Consider the following 26,574-nt stretch of genomic DNA (forward strand, 5'->3'; position numbering starts at 1 on the left):
TGGAGAATCCTTCGACCAAGGCTCGCATCCGCCGAAGCCCGAGTATGGATACTGTAATGTTTAGTAAATGTGTGCAGGCTGGACCAGGTCGCTGCCTTGCATACCTGTTCCGCCGAGGCCTGATGCCCGAAGCGCCCAATAGGCGCCCATTGCCCGAGTAGAGTGCGCTTTGATCCCTGATGGAACTGGCGCACCTCTGATGCGATAGGCCTCCTGAATAATTAAACGGATCCATCTAGCTATGGTCGCTTTTGAGGCCGCGTGTCCCCTCCTGCGCCCCTCAGGGAGCACGAACAGCTTATCGGTCTGGCGTAAAGGTGCCGTCCATGACACGTACCTCCTGAGTGCTCTCACCAGGTCTAAGGTGTGAAGAGCTTTCTCCACGCGATGCATCGGTGCCGGACAGAACAAAGGCAAGACAATATTCTCATTGATGTGAAAAGAGGACACCACCTTCGGAAGAAAGGGGGGAGCTGGTCTAAGCACCACCTTATCCTTGTGGAAAGCGAGAAAAGGTGCTCGGCAAGACAGAGCCGCCAACTCCGAGACTCGCCTAACGGAGGTAATGGCCACCAAGAATACCACCTTCCAAGAGAGGAACGATAAGGAAATATGCTGTAGCGGCTCAAAAGGCGCTTCCTGCAGAACATTCAGGACCAAGTTAAGGTCCCAGGTGCCTATCGGCGCCTTATAGGGAGGTACTAGATGAGAGACTCCCTGGATGAAAGTCTTTACCTGCATATTAGTAGCAATCTTTCGCTGGAAAAGGACGGACAACGCTGATATCTGTCTCCTAAGGGAGCTCGGGGCCAGCCCTGAGTCTAGGCCTGATTGAAGAAAGGCCAAGATGTTGGCAAATTTGCTGGAAGACCTCAGGGTGCAGGGCCTATTCCCCAGCCACGACCTCTTGTCGGCTGAGGAAGTCCGCTGCCCAATTTTCTATGCCTGGGATGTAGACTGCCGAAATTACCGACTGGTTCTTCTCGGCCCAATGAAGCACATGTGCGATCTCATGCATGGTTGCCCTGCTGCGCGTGCCCCCTTGATGATTTACATAAGCCACCGCCGTGGCGTTGTCTGACTGTATCCGAATGGGCCGTCCTGATAGGAGGTGCTGGAAATGCTGCAGCGTCTGCCAGATCGCTCGTATTTTCAACAAGTTGATCGGGAGACGAGCTTCCTGTTGCGACCACCGGCCCTGGGCCGTGTGGTGGCAAAAAACTGCTCCCCAGCCGAGGAGACTGGCGTCGGTCGTGACCACTAGCCAGTGGTCTGGGGGAAATGGTTTCCCTTGAAGAAGGGAGGATCCGGTCGTCCACCACTCTAGTGATTGCCTGACCTGAGAGGATAGCCGGCACCGCTGATCGAGAGTGAACGGGTTCTTGTCCCATGCTGACAAGAGAGCGTGCTGTAGGGGGGTCGAAGATGAAATTGAGCAAACGGAATTGCTTCCATTGCTGCCACCATCTTCCCTAGTATCCTCATCCCAAACCGAATGGTGTGAGGGATCGGCTGCTGGAGCTTCTGGACTCCTTGTCGGAGCGCTAGGGCTTTGTTTTGAGGGAGAATTACCAACCCTTGGGAGGTATCGAAGACCATTCCTAGAAAAGCAATCCTCCGAGCTGGGACCAGAGATGATTTCTTCCTGTTGACCAACCAACCTAAGCGGGAGAGTGTATCCAGTGTAATGCTGACATTCTCCTTGCACGCCCGAAATGAGGGACCCTTCACCAAGAGGTCGTCTAAGTATGGCAAGATGACTACGCCCCGCGAGTGTAAGATGGCCATCACGACTGCCATTACCTTTGTGAACACTCTGGGTGCGGTGGCTATCCCAAATGGGAGTGCTGCGAATTGAAAGTGTTGACCATTGATGGCGAACCGAAGAAACTTTCGATGCGGAGGAAAAATGGGAACGTGCAGGTAGGCATCCTGGATGTCGATCGAGGCTAAGTACTCTCCCTGCTCCATGGCTGATATAACAGAACGGAGAGATTCCATCCTGAAATGTTTGAGTCTGATGAACCTGTTTAGGAGCTTCAGGTCCAAAACCGGTCTGACTGTGCCCTCCTTTTTGGGGACCGCGAGCAGATTGGAATAAAAACCCTGAGCTGTTTCGTGCTCTGGTATGGGAACAATGACTCTGTTGTTTTGGAGTGAATTGATGGCTCCTAGCAGCGCTTTCGCCCAGTTCTCCACCTTGGGAAGTTGGGAGAGAAAAAACCGTGTTGGAGGGTACCTGATGAACTCTATTTTGTACCCTGAAGTCACCAGTTCTACCACCCATAAGTCATGTGCTACCTCGGCCCAGATATGGCGAAAAAGGAGCAGGTGGCCGCCCACCCTGCTGCTGTCGCCTACCAAGGGCTCCGAGTCATTTGGCTGAGGGTCTCTGGGCCCTGGCTCCTCTCGACCTGGGCTGGTGAGCGCGCATCCTTCCCACCGGAATGGGTCTATATGAGACCAGTCGCTCCCTATCCTGGTTGGAGCGAGGTGGGCCGGCCGAACTGGCTGCTGCCATCCATCCGATGTTGCGGAAGGCTCGAAAACGTGTCGGGACCTGGCGAAATGGCTGTTTCGCCTTTTTCTGCGGGAGGAAGCTGCTTTTCCCTCCTGTCGCATCGGAGATGAGCCGATCCAACTTCTCCCCGAACAGGCGGCCTCCCTGATAGGGCAAGGAAGTCAAGGACTTCTTGGAAATTGAATCGGCTTGCCAAGTTCTCAACCAGAGGGCTCTCCTAATGGCTACTGCGTTAGCGGCTGCAAATGCCGCACAATTAGCCGCATCCAAAGAAGCATTAATTAAGTAGTCTCCAGCCATAGCATTCTGACTTGCGACCTCAGACACCTCTGCAGGTAGGCCTCTATCCTGCAAGGAGTTATTCAAAGACTCTGACCATGACATCATGGCCTTAGCTACCCACGTCGCTGCGAACGAAGGGGCGAGCGCCGAACCTGATGCCTCAAAAACTGATTGCGCCAAGCCCTCTATGAGCCAATCCGTGGGGTCTTTAATGGACGAGCCGCTAGGCACCGACAACAAGGACTTCGAGGCCAGGCGCGACACTGGCGGGTCCACCACTGGGGATTCCGCCCATTTCTTACAGAGTTCCGGGGCAAATGGGTATCTTGCCTCTATAGACTTCTGGCCTGAGAAGCGCTTGTCTGGGCGTTCATTGTGGCGCTGCACTATATCCTCAAATTCTGGGTGAGTGCCAAATACTCTATGCAGGTGCTTGGCCCGCTTAAAGGCTACCTTATGGCTCGCGGCCAAGGTAGCATCATCTTCAATCCCCAGGGTTTGATTGACAGCTTCAATGAGGCTGTCCATTGTCTCCCGGCATCCCGGGGTATCTAGATCAAGTGGCTCGTCTGAGTCACGATCTAAACTCTGTGCGCTCCCGCTCGCTGGTGAAGGGGAGCGTGATGCTGAACTCCCCGATGCCGAGGCACCAGATAGGCCAGGAGACCTCGTACGGGTTCGTTTCCTTCACCTCTGTCTGGCATGGGAACGGCCCCTGTAGGCCGAAGGTTCCTGTGAGGTGGAGGACCCTTCCCAGATAAGCGAGCCACTATCCTTGCCTCCCTTTGGGGCGTGAAGGGATTCGATCGCCTTTGTAAGCGAGGCCATAGACTGGGACAATGCTAATGCCCATTCCGGAGGATTCGGCTTTCTGGATTCAGCCGCCGAGGGGGGCTCCTGGGCGCGTTCGGAGTCGCAGGCCTCGCACACTTTGGCGCTCTGAGCTCGTGGAAACGGGGCCTTACAAGAAGTGCATGCAGCGTAGAGAAAAGTGTGCGTCTTCCCTTTCTCGGCCATATTGTGCCTGTCAGGCGTTTTATATATCCCAAAAAAATTTTTTCTTCTGCCTCAATGTGAGGGAGGGGTGGGGGAGGGGAGGCCCCCTTGCTGTTTTAGCGGCCTCCGCGGCGAAGCTGCGCTCACCCGACCTGCGTTCCCCGACTGCGCACCCGACCTCCTGCACCTCCGTGGGGCAAACCGACCTCTTTCCTGGTCGCGGCCTACCCCACACTGAAGCCGGGGCCTGGATTTAAGGGGCGGGCCGCCAGAAGTTACGCCGTTCGCCAAGGGCGGTACTTCCGCCACGGCCTAACACCGGCCAAAAACCGGGGCTAAATTTTTCTCCACCGCCCGCGGCGCCACGCGACGCAGCGGCAACAGTGGCGCGCCGCGGCCTAACCCCGGCCAAAAACCGGGGGCTCAATTTTTCTCTACCGCCCGCGGCGCCGCGCGACGCAGGTGGCGCGCCGCAGCCTAAAACCGGGCAAAAACCGGGGGCTCAATTTTTCTCCACCGCCCGCAGCGCCGCGACGCAGCAGCAGCGACAGTGCCGCGGCGGTGATGACGGCAAAAAAAACCGCCGCTACTCTTCCTACTATGGACATGAGGAGGGCCTTAGGGGGACGCACACCGCTGCCTGCCGCTGCTGCCTAGGAGCCCCCCACACGCCCGTACCTTAAATGCGGCTGTCCACTTCACTCCAGGTAGGCCCTTCAGGGCGAACAACAAACCAGGGAGTGGGGGGTGGTGTGGGGATCCTGGACGGTGCAGGCACCCTAACGCCGTCCAGCTTCAGCCGAGGAGAGGGACCGTCCGCCTCCTTGCAGCACCTTCGTCTTGCGTTGGTGGCGCAGTGGGGGCCGCTCGGACCGTCTTGTGCCTCTGAGTAGCCCATGGTTTCTCTACCTAGGGGTGGTCAGGGCTAAGTCCGGCATCATGTCCCACGTCGCGGGAAAGGATACGTGGAGGGACACTCGCACGTGCTCGCCCGTTGTTGGTTTGGGGAAATCGGACCCTTTCAATAGGATCCGTTGCCTCTGTCATCTTCTTAGAAAAAATAAAGAAAAGAAAAAAACAAGCTAAAATAAAAAATTCTGGGGAAATTGCCCAGATTTGTCCCACGGTGCGGGAAAGGATACATGGAGACGATACTCGACACGTGCTCGCCCGTTGATGGTTTGGGGAAATCGGACCCTTTCAATAGGATCCGTTGCCCCTGTCTAATCTTCATGGACAAAAAAGTCTGGAGAAAAAGGACCAGACGTGTGCCTCCATAGACACTAAGCAAAAAACTGGCTTCCGCCCGCAATCAGGGCGAGGGTGTATACGGCGGGGGAGGAGCTAACCTTGTGTTGTTGCCTAGTGTCAGCCTCCAGATGGCGGTAGCATACACCCACAGTACCTGCGTCCCCCAATGAGACGAAGGAGAAACAGTTGATTCCTTCTGCTCAGGCAATGTTCCCCAACTCTGAGGCTGGTGTTTCCAGCAGGACAATGCGCCATGCCACACAGCTAGGTCAATCAATGTGTGGATGAAGGACCACCACATCAAATCCCTGTCATGGCTAGCCCAATCTCCAGACCTGAACCCCATTAAAAACCTCTGGAATGTAATCAAGAGGAAGATGGATGGTCACAAGCCATCAAACAAAGAGAACTGCTTACATATGTGTACCAGGAGTGGCATAAGGTCACCCAAAAGCAGTGTGTGAGACTGGTGGAAAGCAGCCAAGATGCATGAAAGCTGGGATTAAAAATCATGGTTATTCCACAAAATATTGATTTCTGAACTCTTCCTGAGTTAAAACATTAGTATTGTTGTTTCTAAATGATTATGAACTTGTTTTCTTAGCATTATTTGAGATCTGCAAGCACTGCATTTTTTTGTTATTTTGACCATTTCTCATTTTCTGAAAATAAATACAAAATTTAGTGCTTAGAAATTCGAAGACGTTGTCAGTAGGTTATAGCCTAAAAGAGCAATTTACATTTTACTCAAAAATAAACCTATAAAGAGAAAAATCAGACAAACCGAAAATTTTGCAGCGGTCTCTTAATTTTTGCCAGAGCTGTGTGTAAATATATTATAATATATATAGCAGATCTTGATAAAAATTGCAAACCGAGAACACAAGGGTTAAGGACAGAGCAGAAACAGAGGTTGAACACCGCACAAAATAAATCACCTAAGTTCTTTAGCCTTGAGAATTTTTTTGTATTTTATTTTGCATCTCTGTAAAATTATGCATTTTAGAAAGACTGCAGGCAGGGAGTGATTGTCAGTCATGCAAATAATCACTTACTTACACTATGTGCGTTTGGTTTGGATAAAGCAAAATTACCATTTGAGAATAACTCAAAAACACTCTGGGCTAAGAGCTGGCTTTGGGAAGCTCGGGTTGGCCACAGCAATCCTTAACCTTCTTCTTCTCCATTTCCACTCAGTTAGTTTCAGGGGAGCCGTGCGGTCCGTAAATCAAATCAACTCACAAGTATTATAAAGAGGAAGGATACGAGATTGCATGGAGAAAAAAATGCAGAATAGATGAGATTTTAAAGAAAAAAAAACTGCACTTCTGTCCACTATCGAGCAGGGCTCTCATTTAGGAATTAAAGCTCATCTATTCTTTAACACAAACATCTTAGAAAAGCATAGCCTTGCTGCCTTCACCCCTCGTAACAAGATAAAACTACTTTTGATCAGTGTCGTACGCCCAGGTACTGTCCTGATTCTCATAGTCTGCAACTTGCCATCCACTCTTGTTCTTGAGCATTCTGACAGCATTGTGTGTGTTGGAACTGCCTTTCAGTGTTTTCTCAGCATGCATGGCTACTATCCAACAGACTGCACTCAACTCCGTTATGCTTGTCTGTAGTTTGTCTCTTTGTTCCTGCCATGCTAAGGTAATGCAAAAAAAAAATATTCAGGTGAAAACAAGGAGCACATCTTTCCCTCTTAGAGTTTGTAAATTTCCAAGTTGGTGCAAGTTCAAAAGGGGGAAACAAACAGAAGTCCCTTCGGCTCTGAATACAAACTATCAGCCTAATGTGGCCCCTCTTCTTTGCTATGGGGCCACCTGTCTTCTGTGAACACCCGGCTAATGAGGCAGTTATCATCACCCAGGATCAGAGATAACAGCAGGGGGAATAGCACAGATCCCACCAATGCCACCAGTTTGTCAGGAAGAACACTGGAGAGATCCCACAGATCCTACCGCTGCATTCACGTTGTCAGGGAGAATACCAGAGATCACACAGATCACACTGATACTACCAGTTTGTCAGGGAGAATACCAGAGATCACACAGATCATACTGCTGCTACCAGTTTGTCAGGGAGAATACCAGAGATCACACAGATCACACTGATGCCACCAGTTTGTCAAGGAGAACCACTGGAGAGATCACCCAGATCCCACCACTGCCACCAGTTTATCAGGGAGGACACAGGAGAGATCACACAGATCACACCGCTGCTACCAGTTTGTCAGGGAGAACACTGGAGAGATCACACAGATCATACTGCTGCTACCAGTTTGTCAGGGAGGACACTGGAGATATCACACAGATCACACCGCTGCTACCAGTTTGTCAGGGAGAACACTGGAGAGATCACACAGATCACACCGCTGCTACCAGTTTGTCAGGGAGGACACTGGAGAGATCACACCGCTGCTACTAGTTTCGTTGGGATAAGAGCAGCTGTGACTGCAGGGCTGACTACCCCACCTGTGGCATGCACACAGAGAGGAGGTAATGACAAGCTTAGGAAGATGACAGCCCATTGAGGTACAATACCAGTTAGCCGGAGGGTCACAACTTGGCTTCTCAGAACACCTCCATAAAGCCATGCGACTGGCGGGTCTGATTCCTGGTCTCCACAAACGTATCCATGGTTCTCAGGCAACCGGTGGGTCCAAATCCTGACTACCCCAAACTTATCCATGGATTTGCGATGATCAATGGAGCAGATCTGTATTCTTCTAGCCAGAGCCGTAGTCTAAGCTTGCATCCTATAGAATGACAAATCTGTGTCTCTCAGGATGGTGTCATGATGTCTTGGATGCGGTGCTGTAGGGAGTCGCTGGTTGTTTTGATGCTTGGATATCTGAATGTCTTGGCTGAATCTCTGTCTATGGACGTATCTATCCTTTATATAGTTAACAAATGTCCTTCAAGTCAGCACTCACAAGTAAAGTGGAAGAACAGTGATGAGACCAACTCGGATTGTTTGGTTATGTAATCTTATTTGCAAAGTTTTTCCTTCTCTGTTTTGCAAGTTAACCAACTAACCTCATTGTTAGATGACCCTGTATCATTAGTCATCCAGGATAACAGCACAATATGTTACATCAAATGTCAACTTACAAGTCAATATTACAGGCTTATATGAACAAAAGTGTTTTCTTGACCAACCAGAAAGAAACACAAATTCAAAAGTCAACATATAGAGAACAGTCTATTCCTCCTGGCTTGCTGAAAATAGACATCTGGTTAATTAAGATAAAATTGTCACAATATACAAAGATGACACAAAATGGGAAAAACAAAGTATATAAGATCATATAAAGTAAAAGTGATAACAAAAGAAAAGTCCTAAACCTGTGTCACAGAAATGTCTCCGTTCTTAGTGGAGAGAAGTACTCCTTAGGAAAACAGACAAAAGTACATCAAGCTGTACATTCTAGGATTGACAAATGACCAAAACACAAACTCTAATTTTTATTAGATCAGGGATATGCTGGTCGAGGATGGGCTAGGTCTTTTAAAAGTTTATGATATCCCCAACTTTCAGAATAACTTCAGACCTGGAGTGTCATGTTTCCCATCATGATTTTACCTTTCTATACTGATTAAACATTGCATGGATAGCATCATCCATCATGACCGGTTTTAAGCTGAAGGTCTTTGGCTGGCCTTACTGTGATGTGAGTGAATGTGTTATGTTGGGCCCTTTGCTACGATTCCCAAAATATATCTCCCATAAATATTGAAGTGATACAAATCCCAATATTCATCAATAACTACTGGCTCGAGTGTCTGAAACAAATCCTTTGAACAGAGAAAGCTGACTGCTTTGAACAGAGGAAGCCCCTGTACTTCTTTGCCTCGGAGTATACGAATCCTACACTTAGTGACTAGCTCACAGGGCAGGTCTCTATTGAAGTAAAAGCTCTTGCAGTGAACATGTCATTACAACAGAGGTTGAAGTGTCAACTCTCTAACTTCCAGTTATAATTAGTTTCTCACTTTCTCATTTATAACTAATCTCAAATATTCAATGTGAGGATGATATGTTCTCTTTCCAGAGATGTCTTTATGGACTTTACCATTTTTTTCCACGACAACCAGCTTTCCTTGTGCAGCAACACTGTAAGTTTACATTCACACAGAGAACCAACATCTGCAAAAAATCTGCAGCAAATTTTACTACAGATTTTGCAGCAGATAATAATACAAATTTGAAATAGGTCAGTGCAAGCACACAGCTGTGTTGCACTAGGCTAAGAAGAAGTCTACACGTTTAACTGTCCGACAAATGGGCACTTAAAGTAAGTACAACAGCTCTATCAGGTCTAAGAGATCTGTTTATACAGATGTAAAATCTGGATAATAAAGAAACAAGACAGAAGAAGAATTGACGCCTTTGAAATGTGGTGCTGGAGAAAAAGGATATCAATACCATTAATGGCAAGAAGGAAAAACAAATCAATCTTGGAAGAAATCAAGAGAGACATGTAACTGGAAGCAAGGATCACCAAGCTACGACTTGCCTACTTTGGACACATCATACAAAGAGAGCAATCACTGGAGAAGGACATCATGGTCAGAAAACAGGGGACAAGGCGAAGAGGAAGACCAGAAACCCGATGGCTTGCTAGTTCTGATGATAGGGTAGAGGTATTAGCGGATTCTCCATACATTCCGTGTAAAAGCGATAGTCACTATGGACTGATAATTAGGTATACGACAAAGATCCATTTGAAGTGTTAAGATGTCATCGCCGGCCAAAAGTCAAAGTCATCACACGACAAGACCAACAGGATAAAACCAAGACTGGAAATTCGACAACATAAAAACCACACAAAACTTGAAATCCAAGTATAAAAATGTAAATATTTTTGACTATTTTGTATACGAGACATTATTTAGAGGTCAGGAAACCACTAGTAAATGAAACAATGGAAACTCAGTCTCTTTTTTGTCAGTGACTTTATACAGATCTGAGATGAGATGTTACCTACCGGCTGACGTCAGGAAATCTGATGGGAAAATGAACAACCCGACATTTAGGTCTGATGATCTGCTCTAGATTCTTAGGCCGGTGATCCGGAATCAGCTTCAGGAACTTGCTAATAGACGTTAAGAAAGACTCCATGTTGAAGGTCGAGTTAAACACCACAATGTCAGCGACTAAGCTGGAAGTAAAGTAAAAAAAAATTAGATATAGGCTGAGTAATTATATTTTACTCAGTTTAAGTGATTTTCAATTACTTGAGCATAAAGTGTCCTGTTTATTTAACTGATCATCATGGCAACTGAGCCCCGAACCAGCACGGTCTTTGTATAAGCACAGGCGCTTTAGATCACAGGTATTGCGCCTTATCATTGTTTTCTCCAGCGATGTGCGTCTATTGGTGACTATGGCAGCTGCATGACTAGTAATACAGTGGTTATCTACTTCTCGCTCTGGCCGGGAGCGCCTATGGGGGAGTGTTGTTTTTGGTCATCGCCTACTCAGATAATTACTACAGTGAATGTGCTGCATATCTTTAGAATGTCCCCTTAATTGTCTCTCTTCACCTATTTGTGACGCGCGCTTTGTTTATTATACGCCGACGCTTGCGCAGATAATCATCACAGCAAGTGAGCTGTATATCTTTGAGGGTTAATCGGTCACATGACCGCAAGCGTCCCCTTGATTGGTCTTTCTCATTTATTCGTGACGCGCGCTTTGTCTACTATACGCCGACGCCTGCGCAGTAGCAATACTGAGCTCTCTCTCACTTCCTGTATTCAGGATGCGTGCCTTGTCTCCCGGACACCGACGCTTGCGCAGTTGGCATTCTGTGACGTCACATGCCGCTGCTGTGAGCTGTCAGCCATAGCTATGGATCAGTGACTAACCGCTGACTCTCAGGTATATTGGATGTTAACCCTATCATGGTAAGCAGCGGCGCAGCTGCTCCCTATCTACTAATTATGCAACCATATATATTGACACAGCTGACTGGCAATCTGTACCCCTTACGTAGCCACCTAGAGTGGCGACAAGCGTCGGGTCTCTGGCTCTACCTGCCCCACTTCACTTCTCATGGGTTTTGTATTGTGCTGATTTGTATGTGTGGTTATCATTTGGGGTGGATATGGAGATTTTCTCTGTCCACTTAGACCCTCTCTAGCCCCTAATGGTCTGGCTGATCTGGTCCTTGATGTTCCCTATGCCTGATCTTGGGCTGGGGTACCTCTACGCATATATGAGGTCTATTTAGTGTGCATTTCTGTACACCTCATAGTGATCAGCATCTTCTTGGGTTTACATTATCCCGTGTACTGCTTTTTGTAATTATTGAGTTGGAATTGCATCATTTCTTCATTGTATTTGTATATTATTAGTGTTTCTGACTCATATGCTCTATATTACCTACAGTTGTGGCCAAAAGTATTGACACCCCTGCAATTTTGTCAGATAATAATCAGTTTCTTCCTGAAAATGATTGCAAACACAAATTCTTTGGTATTATTATCTTCATTTAATTAGTCTTAAATGAAAAAACACAAAAAGAATTGTCCTAAAGCCAAATTGGATATAATTCCACACCGAACATAAAAAAGAGGGTGGACAAAAGTATTGGCACTGTTCAAAAAATCATGTGATGCTTCTCTAATTTGTGTAATTAACAGCACCTGTAACTTACCTGTGGCACCTAACAGGTGTTGGCAATAACTAAATCACACTTGCAGCCAGTTGACATGGATTAAAGTTGACTCAACCTCTGTCCTGTGTCCTTGTGTGTACTACATTGAGCATGGAGAAAAGAAAGAAGACCAAAGAACTGTCTGAGGACTTGAGAAACCTGAATGTTCCGGTGTCTACCGTGCGCAGTGTCATCAAGAAGTTTAAAGTCCATGGCACTGTGGCTAACCTCCCTAGATGTGGACGGAAAAGAAAAATTGACAAGAGATTTCAACGCAAGATTGTGCGGATGTTGGATAAAGAACCTCGACTAACATCCAAACAAGTTCAAGCTGCCCTGCAGTCCGAGGGTACAACAGTGTCAACCCGTACTATCCGTCGGCGTCTGAATGAAAAGGGACTGTATGGTAGGAGACCCAGGAAGACCCCACTTCATACCCCGAGACATAAAAAAGCCAGGCTGGAGTTTGCCAAAACTTACCTGAAAAAGCCGAAAACGTTTTGGAAGAATGTTCTCTGGTCAGATGAGACAAAAGTAGAGCTTTTTGGGCAAAGGCATCAACATAGAGTTTACAGGAGAAAAAAAGAGGCATTCAAAGAAAAGAACACGGTCCCTACAGTCAAACATGGCGGAGGTTCCCTGATGTTTTGGGGTTGCTTTGCTGCCTCTGGCACTGGACTGCTTGACCGTGTGCATGGCATTATGAAGTCTGAACACCACCAACAAATTTTGCAGCATAATGTAGGGCCCAGTGTGAGAAAGCTGGGTCTCCCTCAGAGGTCATGGGTCTTCCAGCAGGACAATGACCCAAAACACACTTCAAAAAGCACTAGAAAATGGTTTGAGAGAAAGCACTGGAGACTTCTAAGGTGGCCAGCAATGAGTCCAGACCTGAATCCCATTGAACACCTGTGGAGAGATCTAAAAATGGCAGTTTGGAGAAGGCACCCTTCAAATTTCAGGGACCTGGAGCAGTTTGCCAAAGAAGAAAGGTCTAAAATTCCAGCAGAGCATTGTAAGAAACTCATTGATGGTTACCGGAAGCGGTTGGTCGCAGTTATTTTGGCTAAAGGTTGTGCAACCAAGTATTAGGCTGAGGGTGCCAATACTTTTGTCTGGCCCATTTTTGGAGTTCTGTGTGAAATGATCAATGTTTTGCTTTTTGCTTCATTCTCTTTTGTGTTTTTTCATTTAAGACAAATTAAATGAAGATAATAATACCAAAGAATTTGTGTTTGCAATCATTTTCAGGAAGAAACTGAGTATTATCTGACAGAATTGCAGAGGTGTCAATACTTTTGGTCACAACTGTATGTGTGGGCTTACTAATTCTCCTATTGAGAATCCTGTTTACATGGACCTAGGGATATAGGCATCATGCTCAGTGAGGGTGATAGTTGGTAGCAGGTGGGTTGCTCTATTATGAGCATTGTATTATTTGTGTATGTGTCACATTTGTGACCATTTTTAATGTTTTTAAGAATTTTTGCTGTTTGCTGTGTCTAATAAAATTTGTATTATATATGCTATGTCCTATTCAGGGTGATCCCCTGCTCATGGCCTATTTCTTTCTCTCCTTTTTGTCAAACACTTGTTCCTGGATTTGACTTGTGTTTCTGATCTTGTCTTTTTGTCTGCTGCCAGCCCTGACCTCAGCCTTCCTTCTCCGTTTGGCTCTTAAACTTTTGCTTCATCAGACGACCTTTCATAACCTGCTTCTTTGGTCTTGTGACTTGGCGTTACATGCTCTGCTATTTCTAATGAAGACTTCAGTGTGGTGTTGTCCACACCTCCATACACAGGTTACGCAAATATTCTATGTGTATGTTAGAAGCTACAGCTCTACGTGGACAGTGAGAGACAGCTCGGTGCTCAAGGGAGATACTGTAGAGGAAGACATTTACATTGGCTAAATTACGAAGATCGCAGGAGATATTGAGGATAGTCCGGGCCCACCCAAAAGACCGCTAGATGGTAATTTGTATAAAATAACGTTTATTAGGTAAAGTATGTCCGGCTGCATGGGGTGCTACAAAGACACAATTAGAAAGATCTTAGAGGATGAGCAATCCGGTGGTATCAGAAGGGGAAAACCTGATGATAGGTTTCCTTTCAGAGTGAAGAAAGTACAATCCCTTCCCCCCTTGTTTAGACCTAGCAGGTCCAAGTCACTTATCAGCTGCGGACACATGCTCCAAGACATGGAGCTTTCCGAACAGAAAGAGTCGAACATAATCTACTGGATTAGACACAATCAAGTATTATGTGGTTGTTTATTCATTGTACTTGCCACCATGTAATTCCACAATTCATCTGTAGTGGCCGCTACAGGGAAAACAAACAGTCAGAAGGATTTCTCCTGGCGATCACAGTTGATCGATGGGAGAGACTTCAATAGCACAAAAGAAGCAAAGGAACAATGAAGCTGTCAAGATACAGAGATTTGTCCAGCTTTAGAGCAGAGCTCGCAGTGTGCTAACCACTGAGCCACCAATGCTTAATGCACTACTGTTATATAGAGAGAAGGGGAGTGGGGGGGATTACATCATTAGGCAGATTTAGGACCCTAGGAAAGCTGGTGAAAAATCCACCTGTAGCTATTTTGCTTGCTGTCCTACTTATACTTAAGGCCATTACAATATTATGCTAGTCACTGAAGGTTAAGCAAGACGATCTTCACATTGGCCAACGCTCAGGCGTAAAAGGCTTGTGACACGTTGACGCCATAATTTTTTACTTCAGCCGCATTTTACATTAAGATGCATCGCTGAGTGATGGCTTAGCGGCTCATGAAAATGGTGCAGCGCTCCTGTTAAAGGTCTGAGGCATTACTTAAGTACGTGTGAAGCTAGAACGGGTAAACTGATGTGGATATGCTTCATTGGCCATAATGGCGAAAGAGAGACGTCGCATGCTCCGAAATTTATCAAATAGGCTCCTCACACTCCATTATACAAGATAAAGCAAGCTGACCTCTAATTTTCGCTTTTCCACCCATTGAAGCGATTGGATTCTCTGTACTGTACATCTGCTGATAGACATAATACAAGGACCATGCATTAATAAAAGGAGAACGTGGGGGAGAACTTGGAGAATTAAGTGTTCAGTGAGAAACAGGACTGGAAGATTTCACGTAAGCGTTTAAGGGGCACATCAACCCGGAAATCATTGTGGATCTTTCTTTAAAGGGTTATTCTCCAAAAAATCAAGTTATCCCCAATACATTTCATAGGGGATAACTTGTGAATTGCTGTGGGTCTTCCCGCTGGTACTCCCAGCAATCCTGAGAATTGGACTCTGCAGCCAGGCCCTTAATGGATCAGAATTGCGTATGCTCGGCCTCCTCTCCATGTATTGTCTCTGTAGGGCTGCTGAGCTCTGCAATTGGCTATTTACAGCCATCCCATAGACAATAAATGGAGCGAAGGTCGAGCATGCAGGACAGGGCCGCAGCGATCCATTCTCGGGATCATTGGAAGTTCCAGCAGTCAAACCTGCACCGCTCACAATCAGGAAGTTATCCGCTGTTCTTCGGATTTTTATAAGTCAAACCCTTTAAAGTAGTAATCCATACACATTAAATGATAACATGTCATAATGATACCCCTGTCACCTTATAATAAGTGATGGCTCAAGCTCTAGGACCCCACCGACCCTGATAATAAAGTGGTGTAGTGCTACGTCCTCTTTTAATTTTACCCCACAACCAAAAAAATTGCAACATTGCTCCCTCCCCTTTATTCCCAGGATCGGTGGGGGTCCTAGAAGTCATTGTGATCTTTGTGATCAAGGGAATAATCCTTTAAAGGAGTTTTTATTGGAAAAAAAATGTATTCATTGTACAATAAACGGTTTGTAGCAGCAGGGCCATATCCCATCAATCGGGTCTTGATGGCCTAACTTATTATTATTACTGGTGTAAAAATGACATTTTTTTGCACCAATTTTCCAAAAATTAGGGCAAAAATGCAGCCCCACATGATTTCATAATATATCCTAGAGGTTTTTTCCACAATGGACAGTTATCCACTATTTTTTAACTTTTATTGTGCATTGCTCATTGAGTAGGTTACCGGCCCTCTCGGTCATGGGTGGTCTCCTAAGCAAGGGGCGCAGCGCTGACCATCTCTATGCTAGAACGTTTGCTACCTCTGAAGCTGTCCCTGTGCTCCTCGGATCCTCCACAGGTAAAGCTGCCTCTGCTCGCAACATCGGAGTGTGCACAGTCCTGGCCAGCGGAGCAGCCATAACTCTGGTTAGAAAGGTCAGTCATCAGGCACTGTTCACCTCCAAGGCAGAAGTGAGAGGAGCCACATTGCCCCTCTAAGTTCTCCTGCCTCTCCAGGAGGCCTATGTATCTGTCAATAACTAAAAATCCACCATTGGTCCAGTCCTTTCTACACATCTTTGCAAAATCTGGCTTTGAGGTTCCATGCACCGTGCCGAAGCTCCGATCTTTTCACATCCATGACTCCGATCTACGATACCAGATACAATCTGTGGACAGCTGTGTGGGGCCATTTTGAAACTGAGCAGCCAAGTTTTGTTTTTTTTTGATGATGTACAACCCCTTTAAGTTCGTCTCAACCATCTTTACCGGCTTTTTCCTATAGACGTCAATCTGCATGTCTGTCTTTGCGCGTTAGTAAAGTTTTAATCACCGTATAATATAATGGTGCCGGGGGTCAATGCCGCTTTCAACTAGAACAACCGGTAAATGGCAAAAGAGGCAAAGGGGAAATCAGACGCAGAGCTGCAAATTTGCACAGATTCTAGAAAAGAACGATAAAAAAAAAAAAATCTAACCTAAGTGTAGCATATGCATTTCCCTGCAGGAATAATTAAGCAGAGAGCGGACGCGAGGTTATAATGCCTTTAAATATGAAAGGTTAGCAGAGGGTTGCAAGTTTTCTCTGAAGCAGACATGACATTTACATAAAAGTCAATACATTAATGTTTTCCTCCTGTATACAATTTGCATTTTTTATTTTTCCTATAATTGCATGCACAGGTTTACAAATCCGGTCTCAAACAAAAAGGCGCCTGGGATTGTGGTCATCATCGTGTTGCTTTAACCTAGGGATAAACAGTGGCGCTGGTTTATGATTTTTTTTTAATGCCGCAATTTTTTAAAAATTGCAGTTTTACATAAAAACGACCGTAAAAGTGATACGAGTGCGACAGTAACTTTAGCTCCAAGTGAACGGCCGTCTCGAAAGTAGAAATTTTGAGAAGTTTCAATCTCGCCATAAGACACAGGTATAGATGATGGAATGATTTTCAGGATCCTGGCCTGGCGGCAGCCACCTTGGTAGTCTGTGACTGCAAGACGGGACCCCTGTGAACCTCGTCCTGTCTCACTCGATTATTAGGTCCCGTGACATCATGTGTATGTGAAGCCGCAAGGATGACATCAAACAAGACCTACAATTCAGAAAAGACGCGGGGACTCCTTAAGGTAGGAGAAGGTTTCGCAGGGATCACATCCAGCGGTACTGGATTACAGACGTGCTGCTAGACCAGGGTCTTGCAAATCAATTTGCTCATCTCTAGACATACAGTTAGGTCCATATATATTTGGACAGAGACAACATTTTTCTAATTTTGGTTCTAGACATTACCACAATGAATTTTAAACAAAACAATTCAGATGCAGTTGAAGTTCAGACTTTCAGCTTTCATTTGAGGGAATCCACATTAAAATTGGATGAAGGGTTCAGGAGTTTCAGCTCCTTAACATGTGCCACCCTGTTTTTAAAGGGACCAAAAGTAATTGGACAGATTAAATAATTGTAAATAAAATGTTCATTTCTAGTACTTGGTTGAAAACCCTTTGTTGGCAATGACTGCCTGAAGTCTTGAACTCATGGACATCACCAGACGCTGTGTTTCCTCCTTTTTGATGCTCCGCCAGGCCTTCACTGCGGTGGTTTTCAGTTGCTGGTTGTTTGTGGGCCTTTCTGTCTGAAGTTTAGTCTTTAACAAGTGAAATGCATGCTTAATTGGGTTGAGATCAGGTGACTGACTTAGCCATTCAAGAATATTCCACTTCTTTGCTTTAATAAACTCCTGGGTTGCTTTGGCTTTATGTTTTGGGTCATTGTCCATCTGTAGTATGAAACGACGACCAATCGGTTTGGCTGCATTTGGCTGGATCTGAGCACACAGTATGGCTCTGAACACCTCAGAATTCATTCGGCTGCTTCTGTCCTGTGTCACATCATCAATAAACACTAGTGACCCAGTGCCACTGGCAGCCATGCATGCCCAAGCCATCACACTGCCTCCGCCGTGTTTTACAGATGATGTGCTATGCTTTGGATCATGAGCTGTACCACGCCTTAGCCATACTTTTCCCTTTCCATCATTCTGGTAGAGGTTGATCTTGGTTTCATCTGTCTAAAGAATGTTCTTCCAGAACTGTGCTGGCTTTTTTAGATGTTTTTTACCAAAGCCCAGTCTAGCCTTTTGATTCTTGATGCTTATGAGTGGCTTGCACCATGCAGTGAACCCTCTGTATTTACTTTCATGCAGTCTTCTCTTTATGGTAGATTTGGATATTGATACGCCTACCTCCTGGAGAGTGTTGGTCACTTGGTTGGCTGTTGTGAAGGGGTTTCTCTTCACCATGGAGATTATTCTGCGATCATCCACCACTGTTGTCTTCCGTGGGTGCCCAGGTCTTTTTGCATTGATGAGTTCACCAGTGCTTTCTTTCTTTCTCAGGATGTACCAAACTGTAGATTTTGCCACTCCTAATGTTGTAGCAATTTCTCGGATGGGTTTTTTCTGTTTATGCAGCTTAAGGATGGCTTGTTTCACCTGCAAGGAGAGCTCCTTTGACCACATGTTTCCATCACAGCAAAACCTTCCAAATGCAAGCACCACACCTCAAATCAACTCCAGGCCTTTTATCTGCTTAATTGAGAATGACAGAACGAAGGGATTGCCCACACCTGTCCATGAAATAGCCTTGGAGTCTGTAAAATAATGCTTATCCTGTAAAATACTCAGGACTAGTTACCAGATAAAAATATAGTGGTTTATTTGGATTCTTCCATCAAAGAAAGGTTATTACAGAAAAACAGGTGAATAAAAATAGGTGAAAGAGAAATTGTCCATAGTTCATACTCTGAGATCCCACATGGCAAATGGCGTCTGTCTCTCAGTTCGGCTTCTTCGTACTAAAGTAACATACCAGCTGTTGAGTTATGTCATCTTGCGTCTGTGTCTCATGATGGTGAGGGAAGAAGACAGCACCCTCTACAGTTAGCCATGAATTATATACGTCTCTTGAAACACGTGATCTCGGTATATATGGAGTTTGACATTTACCTCAAGGCTAAACTTAAATATGTAGTGAGCTGACATTTCTACCATGAGCCAAGCTTAAAAATAGCCTATGTCATGTACGCTAAAGCATTCTACAGAACTGGGTGTAATAAGAAATTAACGGATTATTAATATTTAACAGAGTCAATTGTCCAATTACTTTTGGTCCCTTTAAAAACAGGGTGACACAAGTTAAGGAGCTGAAACTCCTAAACCCTTCATCCAATTTTAATGTGGATACCCTCAAATGAAAGCTGAAAGTCTGAACTTCAACTGCATCTGAATTGTTTTGTTTAAAATTCATTGTGGTAATGTCTAGAACCAAAATTAGAAAAATGTTGTCTCTGTCCAAATATATATGGACCTAACTGTAGATAATGTACATCACGCACTTACCATGAAAGGATTTGGTTGTAGCCATACTGGAAATCTCGATCTTGATTTTTTCGAACTGGGTAAACCAACTGGTTTTCGTGAAAATACAAGACCTTTCTCAGCTTCCCAAGGTCGGGTCGTAGAGCAACAAGTTCAGACAGATTGAGTACCGAGCTGGTGAAAAGGACCCTGAAATTGAGACAATTGATTATCAAAAAAAAAAGTGCAATATCCAGTGCAAATCATAAAGAAACAATAAAAATTATTATGATAGCCAGGGTAAGGGGCCCAGTGGCCCGAATGCAGTCTGTAGTCACAGCAGAACTATTTTATAAAACATGATCAGGGTGGTTTGCGGTTTCTCGTGGGTTCACTGCAGCCAAGAAGAAGCTGTCATCTAAAACTTTCCAGAAGTTTGGATCGGTGGGGTTCCTGGAGGAGCTGAGACACCTCATCTGAGCACTGCTCTCTACTAAGATTGAAAACAAGCTCAAGAGAAAGTCTATGAGCCCATCATTACTTTCTTGGCTGAGCTTTTCAACCGCTCCATTCTAGCAATCGCCACTGGTCAAAACTTTTAGGAGTTTTCCAATGATCATTATCGATCAAGTGATTTTCCGCGTGCAAAAAATAAATAACAGGATTCAATACTGTGATCCCTTTGTTGATGAGAATCATCCATTAAACTCATTGGCTGGGTTAAAAAAAAAAAACAGAACAGATGCCATATGGACACCCTTCATATGATATTGATTGCAATTATTAACATGAATGTGATACAAATGTTTAAGAGACAACACAACGTGGCTGAAACAAAATTGTGGTGCCATTGTCCACCGTGGTTCTAGAGCCAGCGGCTCCATGTGGTCTCCCTTGTAAATGAAGGCCAAATGGAGCCATAAGCCGCTCAAATCTTTATAATTGCTCACCAAAAATAATTGTTGTTTTACCTGAAAAATGTGATTTTTCAGGTGATACAGCAGTTTTCCCTGCAAAATCAAGTGAATACTTGTTGAACAAGGAAAAAACTGAAGAAGTGACTTCGTTCTGCCGCCTTACCCCATAGATCTTCCAAACCAAAAATGAAATACCTCAATAAATTTGAAGCCAAACAAGTATATTTTTGGAACACAACCCATAGGATCCGGGGCACTTCTTGTAAGTGGAAGGAGGATGCAAAAAGTCTAGGCGAAGGTTGGATTAAACCCAAAAAGTCACCAATCCTAAAAGCCCAGCAAAGATATTCCTATGAAACTGACTATTGTGAACAATTAGATAGTAAGCTCCATGGGTTAGGGACCGATGTGAATCAATATACTAGGTGTAAAGCGCTGTAGATCATGCTCGCTGTATATGAATAATGGATCGTAACAGCTACAAGATCTTCCATGACCACTCTGCATCATTTAATAGGGACTCTGTCATCTTACAAAGGCCACAAATGGAACGTTTCCATTGTTAATAGATGATCTGTGGGGCTCGGAGACTATTAAACACTTCCATTTAACACCTAGTGCTAAGGACGAGGAAAGTTAAGTTTACCCTAATGCAATGCAAGGCAGAACTGTAAGTCACTTGTTATTGTGTTTGACATCAACATTAATTTTTCCCCTCCGGCCACTATTTAAGCAATTGGAACAAGGTGAGGTTTATGAAGCCACAGGGCTTATCTGCAAAGAAAGGACCTGAAGTAATGTGAGGAAAAATACGGGAGAGAATGATAGCTCCTGACAGCTTCTGTATCAGCATTTCCTTCCAGGAGACCAACATCTTTATGTTCACAATTGTGCAAAATGCAGAAAAACCTTAAGGTCATCTTAAAATACAGTTAGTTTAATGCGCAAATATAGAAGTCATATTTAGGAAGGGAAAAAAATATATATGTATATTTCTGTGACCTTAATTTACATGAAACAATTCATAAATGACTGTAATTTAATTATATAAATATATATAAAATCGTAATTTTAGCATTTGTCATAAAAAGCATTTTGCCATCATAAAATGTTACGGTATATTTTCAAGACATGCCATAACTTTACATACAGTACTGTTCGATCACACTTATGTAGTGCTGCTGCCCTTCTCTTTCACACTAAACCTATAGAAAAGTATAGCCTTGCTGCGCCCCTGTCCTCACAAACTGCTAAAACATCTTTACTGGACATGCCAGCCTTAAATGTCAAGGAAATTTAACTTGCCATCCATCTCATTTAATGGACAGTTCCTCTTTATCAGCATTCTGACAGCACTATAGGTGCAGAAACTTTTTTCCCCCTTCACATACCAGTCTCCATTGCTCCAGATTTTGTACAATTGTTTGGCTGACCCGAATTGAAAACCCACCTCTATTATGTCTGTATACAGTTTGGTCCCCACTTCCTGTAGACACACAAAGACAAACACCCACTTCCTGTAGAGCGACAAAGACAAATGCCCACTTCCTGTAGAGAGACAGACAAATGCCTACTTCCTGTAGAGAGACAAAGACAAGCACCCACTTCCTGTAGAGAAAAAGACAAACACCCACTTCCTGTAGAGAGACAAAGACAAGCACCCACTTCCTGTAGAGCAACAAAGACAAACACCCACTTCCTGTGGAGAGACAAAGACAAGCACCCACTTCCAGTGGAGCGACAAAGACCCGCCCCCCACTTTCTGTACCCTGACAAATACTCACTCCCACTTCAGTATAGAGATTAAGATAGCTAGAAGGATCCAATGCTTCTCAAGGAGGCCAGAGGAATATTCTGTCTTTTTTTTCCTCAAGTCATATAGTTTATAAATCTTTTTTTCAGCTATATGAAACGGTATAGTCTACCGAAACATTCCTTGCGGTAAGAAAAAACAAAAAACCCTATATCACAGAGCATCCATTTTTTTCAACATAGGAGCCTAGTGATTTACAGGAGCAGGTGCTTAGTGGTATATGTCAGAGACATAGGTCAAAGAATCCTCCTGAAGTATACCTCTGACACTGCAAAACTGTGAAGATACTAAAGTCTTCTACACTATTGTATGAATAATCTAAATCTGCCGAATTTCAGCTCATTCACCCAACACCCATCATGGACGCAATGACAACTGTCCCGCGTCACCTAACTTTCTCAGACTAATGAAAACCCAATCTTGACAATGATGGGTAGCCAGTCAATCACCTCTGAACTAAAGGAACATAAGGACTTATTTACACGGGATGATGATATTGATTGGATCCACATGATCCTTGCCCATCCTCACCCAGTGTACACAGGCCCAGTGATCAAAGGCTCATTTGCTTCTGATTGCATTTTTATTTATGTATCAAAATTATCATTTGTCAGCAGCGCATGCATTCATGTAAACAGGGAAAGTGCTGCCGATAATTATGCTAAAGACATTCCCTTCTTTTACACAGGATACGTCGTAAGCGTATACTAGAGGAGAGTCCCATATCCATCCCATTAATGCGACCCATTGCTGGATGTCCGAGGAGAGGAGGTCAGAATTCCCACAGAAAAGAATAGAAATTCCGACCACATCCTCCCCGACAGTGGTGTGCATAAGCGCCCCGTTCTCGGCATAAATGATAGTCCCATTAGTGGGACTCGTAGATATGCTATAAATATATGAGATGGGAATTTTCTTTTCAGAACGACTTCATATTGGCCATAATATTAACGAAACATTAACGAAACATTATTAAACAAGGGTTGATGGACTTGTTAGATCGCCAATTGGCGCCGGTTAGGTGCAATTTATCAGTCCATGTATATCTTGTTTTGTTTGCTGGATAGGTTACATGAAGATTCTTCTGCTTTCTCTTTTTTTTTTTACTACCTTTGTATACATTGTTAGTAAATAACCCTGAAGACTTCAACATTACGACCCATTGCTTCACCTTTGAAGATCCGCCAGTCGGCCCATTTTACCTTAGCAGACATCCTCGGTGTCTACGATTACTAGAACGGCGAATAGGAAATGGTTCCAGGTTCAAATGAGATCCTGCCGTATTATCAGCGGAGACAGAGTGTTGTTAATAAAGAGAAGAAAGACAAGGTTTCTATTTTGCACGGGACTGGTTGTCTACGAGCTTTTGAAGCTCTGGCATACTTTGTAAGTTAAACTCATCTGGTCTGTAAATGTGCGCTTTCATGTGGTCAGCCCACGAGCCATACGTACTGCTGCACAATCACACCACTGTAGATCATCAGTGCGAGGATGCTTCGCATTTCCTTCAGACCTTTCAGCTTCAATGACTTCTGAGCAGCACGTTTGAAAAGAACCAACCAAAGAAGAAGAAAAAAAAAGCCAAGGCAGCAATCTGACTCAAACCAGATGAGGCTCTATTATAGGTTAGACTGAAAATAATGACAATGTTAATACAAAGAGACCCCAGGATATCCTGCGACGGAGCAGATTTATCTGCACAAATCTCGGAAATGGATAGCGGTAATTACACCGCACCACCGTCCTCCGGACTGACAGGCGTTGTCACAAGTGTTTGGGTGTTTTGCCTTCAGCTTCAGTGTTAAATTACAAGTAATGCGTTTGGGGCTAAAGTGCTGACAACAATAAATGCATGGATGACGGGTCAAGGATGGTGCAAATGTTCCAAGCGATAAATTTTCCATATATAAACCATTATTGATGCACCCCAGACTCAATCTAAGCTGATCTCCATGGTGGAACATGATAGGGGTCTTGCAGAACAGATCTGATGGTCTGGTACCAAGAACTTACTCTGGTGCGACCTTCTCGTCAGATCAGAATCCTGAAATGTAATCTGTGTTTAGGCTATTTCGGGGAAGAATCTTAATACATTTGTTCATGCGCCAAGTGCTGCGCAAGAGTCTACAACTGCGCTGGAAAATACGTGATTACTGCCCAGTCCTAAACCATACAAAATGAAACCCCATATACAGACCTTGTACATGGAAGGTCTATAGATCTGTGCCATGGACCGATAACCTTGTGATAACTTCTGGAGGAGACAATTCCCCTGTGTGGTGTAGTATATAGAGGATCTGTCAGCTCTCCTGTGTGGTGTAGTATATAGAGGATCTGTCAGCTCTATTGTGTGGTGTAATATATAGAGGATCTGTCAGCTCTCCTGTGTGGTGTAGTATATAGAGGATCTGTCAGCTCTATTGTGTGGTGTAATATATAGAGGATCTGTCAGCTCTCCTGTGTGGTACAGGAGAGCTGACAGATCCTCTATATATTACACCACACAGGAAAGCTGACAGATCCTCTATATATTACACCACCCAGGAGAGCTGACAGATCCTCTATATATTACACCACACAGGAAAGCTGACAGATCCTCTATATATTACACCACACAGGAAAGCTGACAGATCCTCTATATATTACACCACCCAGGAGAGCTGACAGATCCTCTATATATTACACCACACAGGAAAGCTGACAGATCCTCTATATATTACACCACCCAGGAGAGCTGACAGATCTTCTATATATTACATCACACAGGAAAGCTGACAGATCCTCTATATATTACACCACACAGGAGAGCCAACAGATCCTCTATATTCTACACCACACAGGAGAGCCAACAGATCCTCTATATTCTACACCACACAGGAGAGCCAACAGATCCTCTATTTACTACACCACCCAGGAGAGCTGACAGATCCTCTATATTCTACACCACACAGGAGAGCCGACAGATCCTCTATATACTACACCACCCAGGAGAGCCAACAGATCCTCTATATTCTACACCACACAGGAGAGCCAACAGATCCTCTATTTACTACACCACCCAGGAGAGACGACAGATCCTCTATATACTACACCAGAGAGCTGACAGATCCTCTATATACTACACCACCCAGGAGAGCTGACAGATCCTCTATATACTACACCACCCAGGAGAGCTGACAGTTCCTCTATATATTACACCATACAGGAGAGCTGACAGATCCTCTATATTCTACACCACACAGGAGAGCTGACAGATCCTCTATATTCTACACCACACAGGAGAGCTGAGAGATCCTCTATATTCTACACCACACAGGAGAGCTGAGAGATCCTCTATATTCTACACCACACAGGAGAGCCAACAGATCCTCTATATACTACACCACCGAGGAGAGCCGACAGATCCTCTATATACTACACCACACAAGAGAGCCAACAGATCCTCTATATATTACACCATACAGGAGAGCTGACAGATCCTCTATATTCTACACCACACAGGAAAGCTGAGAGATCCTCTATATTCTACACCACACAGGAGAGCCAACTGATCCTCTATATACTACACCACCCAGGAGAGCCGACAGATCCTCTATATACTACACCACACAGGAGAGCTGACAGATCCTCTATATTCTACACCACACAGGAGAGCTGACAGATCCTCTATATATTACACCACACAGGAGAGCCAGCAGATCCTCTATATACTACACAAAACACATGGAGAGCCGACAGATCCTCTATATACTACACCACACAAGAGAGCCGACAGATCCTCTATATATTACACCATACAGGAGAGCTGACAGATCCTCTATATTCTACACCACACAGGAGAGCTGAGAGATCCTCTATATTCTACACCACACAGGAGAGCCAACTGATCCTCTATATACTACACCACCCAGGAGAGCCGACAGATCCTCTATATATTACACCATACAGGAGAGCCGACAGATCCTCTATATATTACACCACACAGGAGAGCTGACAGATCCTCTATATTCTACACCACACAGGAGAGCTGACAGATCCTCTATATATTACACCACACAGGAGAGCCAACAGATCCTCTATATACTACACAAAACACATGGAGAGCCGACAGATCCTCTATATACTACACCACACAGGAGAGCCAACAGATCCTCTATATACTACACCACCCAGGAGAGCCGACAGATCCTCTATATACTACACCACACAGGAGAGCCGACAGACCCTCTATATACTACACAAAACACAGGAGAGCCGACAGATCCTCTATAGACTACACCACACAGGAGAGCTGACAGATCTTCTATATACTACACCACACAGGAGAGCTGACAGACCCTCTATACACTACACAAAACACAGGAGAGCCGACAGATCCTCTATATAATACACAACACAGGAGAGGCGACAGATCCTCTATATACTACACCACACAGGA

General features: G+C 44.7%; 1 protein-coding gene across 4 annotated transcripts in view; it reads right to left on the reverse strand.

Moving 5' to 3' along the window:
* GTDC1 (glycosyltransferase like domain containing 1) overlaps nt 1-26,574 on the reverse strand; it is a 219,954-nt gene that overhangs the window by 151,300 nt on the left and 42,080 nt on the right. For all 4 annotated transcript variants that reach the window (XM_073545575.1, XM_073545573.1, XM_073545576.1 and 1 more), the window contains exons 3-4: nt 19,449-19,616; nt 10,047-10,220 (exon numbers count right to left, since the gene is read on the reverse strand). In XM_073545575.1, the coding sequence (XP_073401676.1) occupies nt 10,047-10,220; nt 19,449-19,616 (342 nt within the window). The remainder of the gene's footprint in view (nt 1-10,046; nt 10,221-19,448; nt 19,617-26,574) is intronic.

The sequence above is a fragment of the Dendrobates tinctorius genome, unplaced genomic scaffold, assembly GCF_039654945.1.
Source record: "Dendrobates tinctorius isolate UK_male_01 unplaced genomic scaffold, ASM3965494v1 ptg000143l, whole genome shotgun sequence".
NCBI classification, from domain to species: domain Eukaryota; kingdom Metazoa; phylum Chordata; class Amphibia; order Anura; family Dendrobatidae; genus Dendrobates; species Dendrobates tinctorius.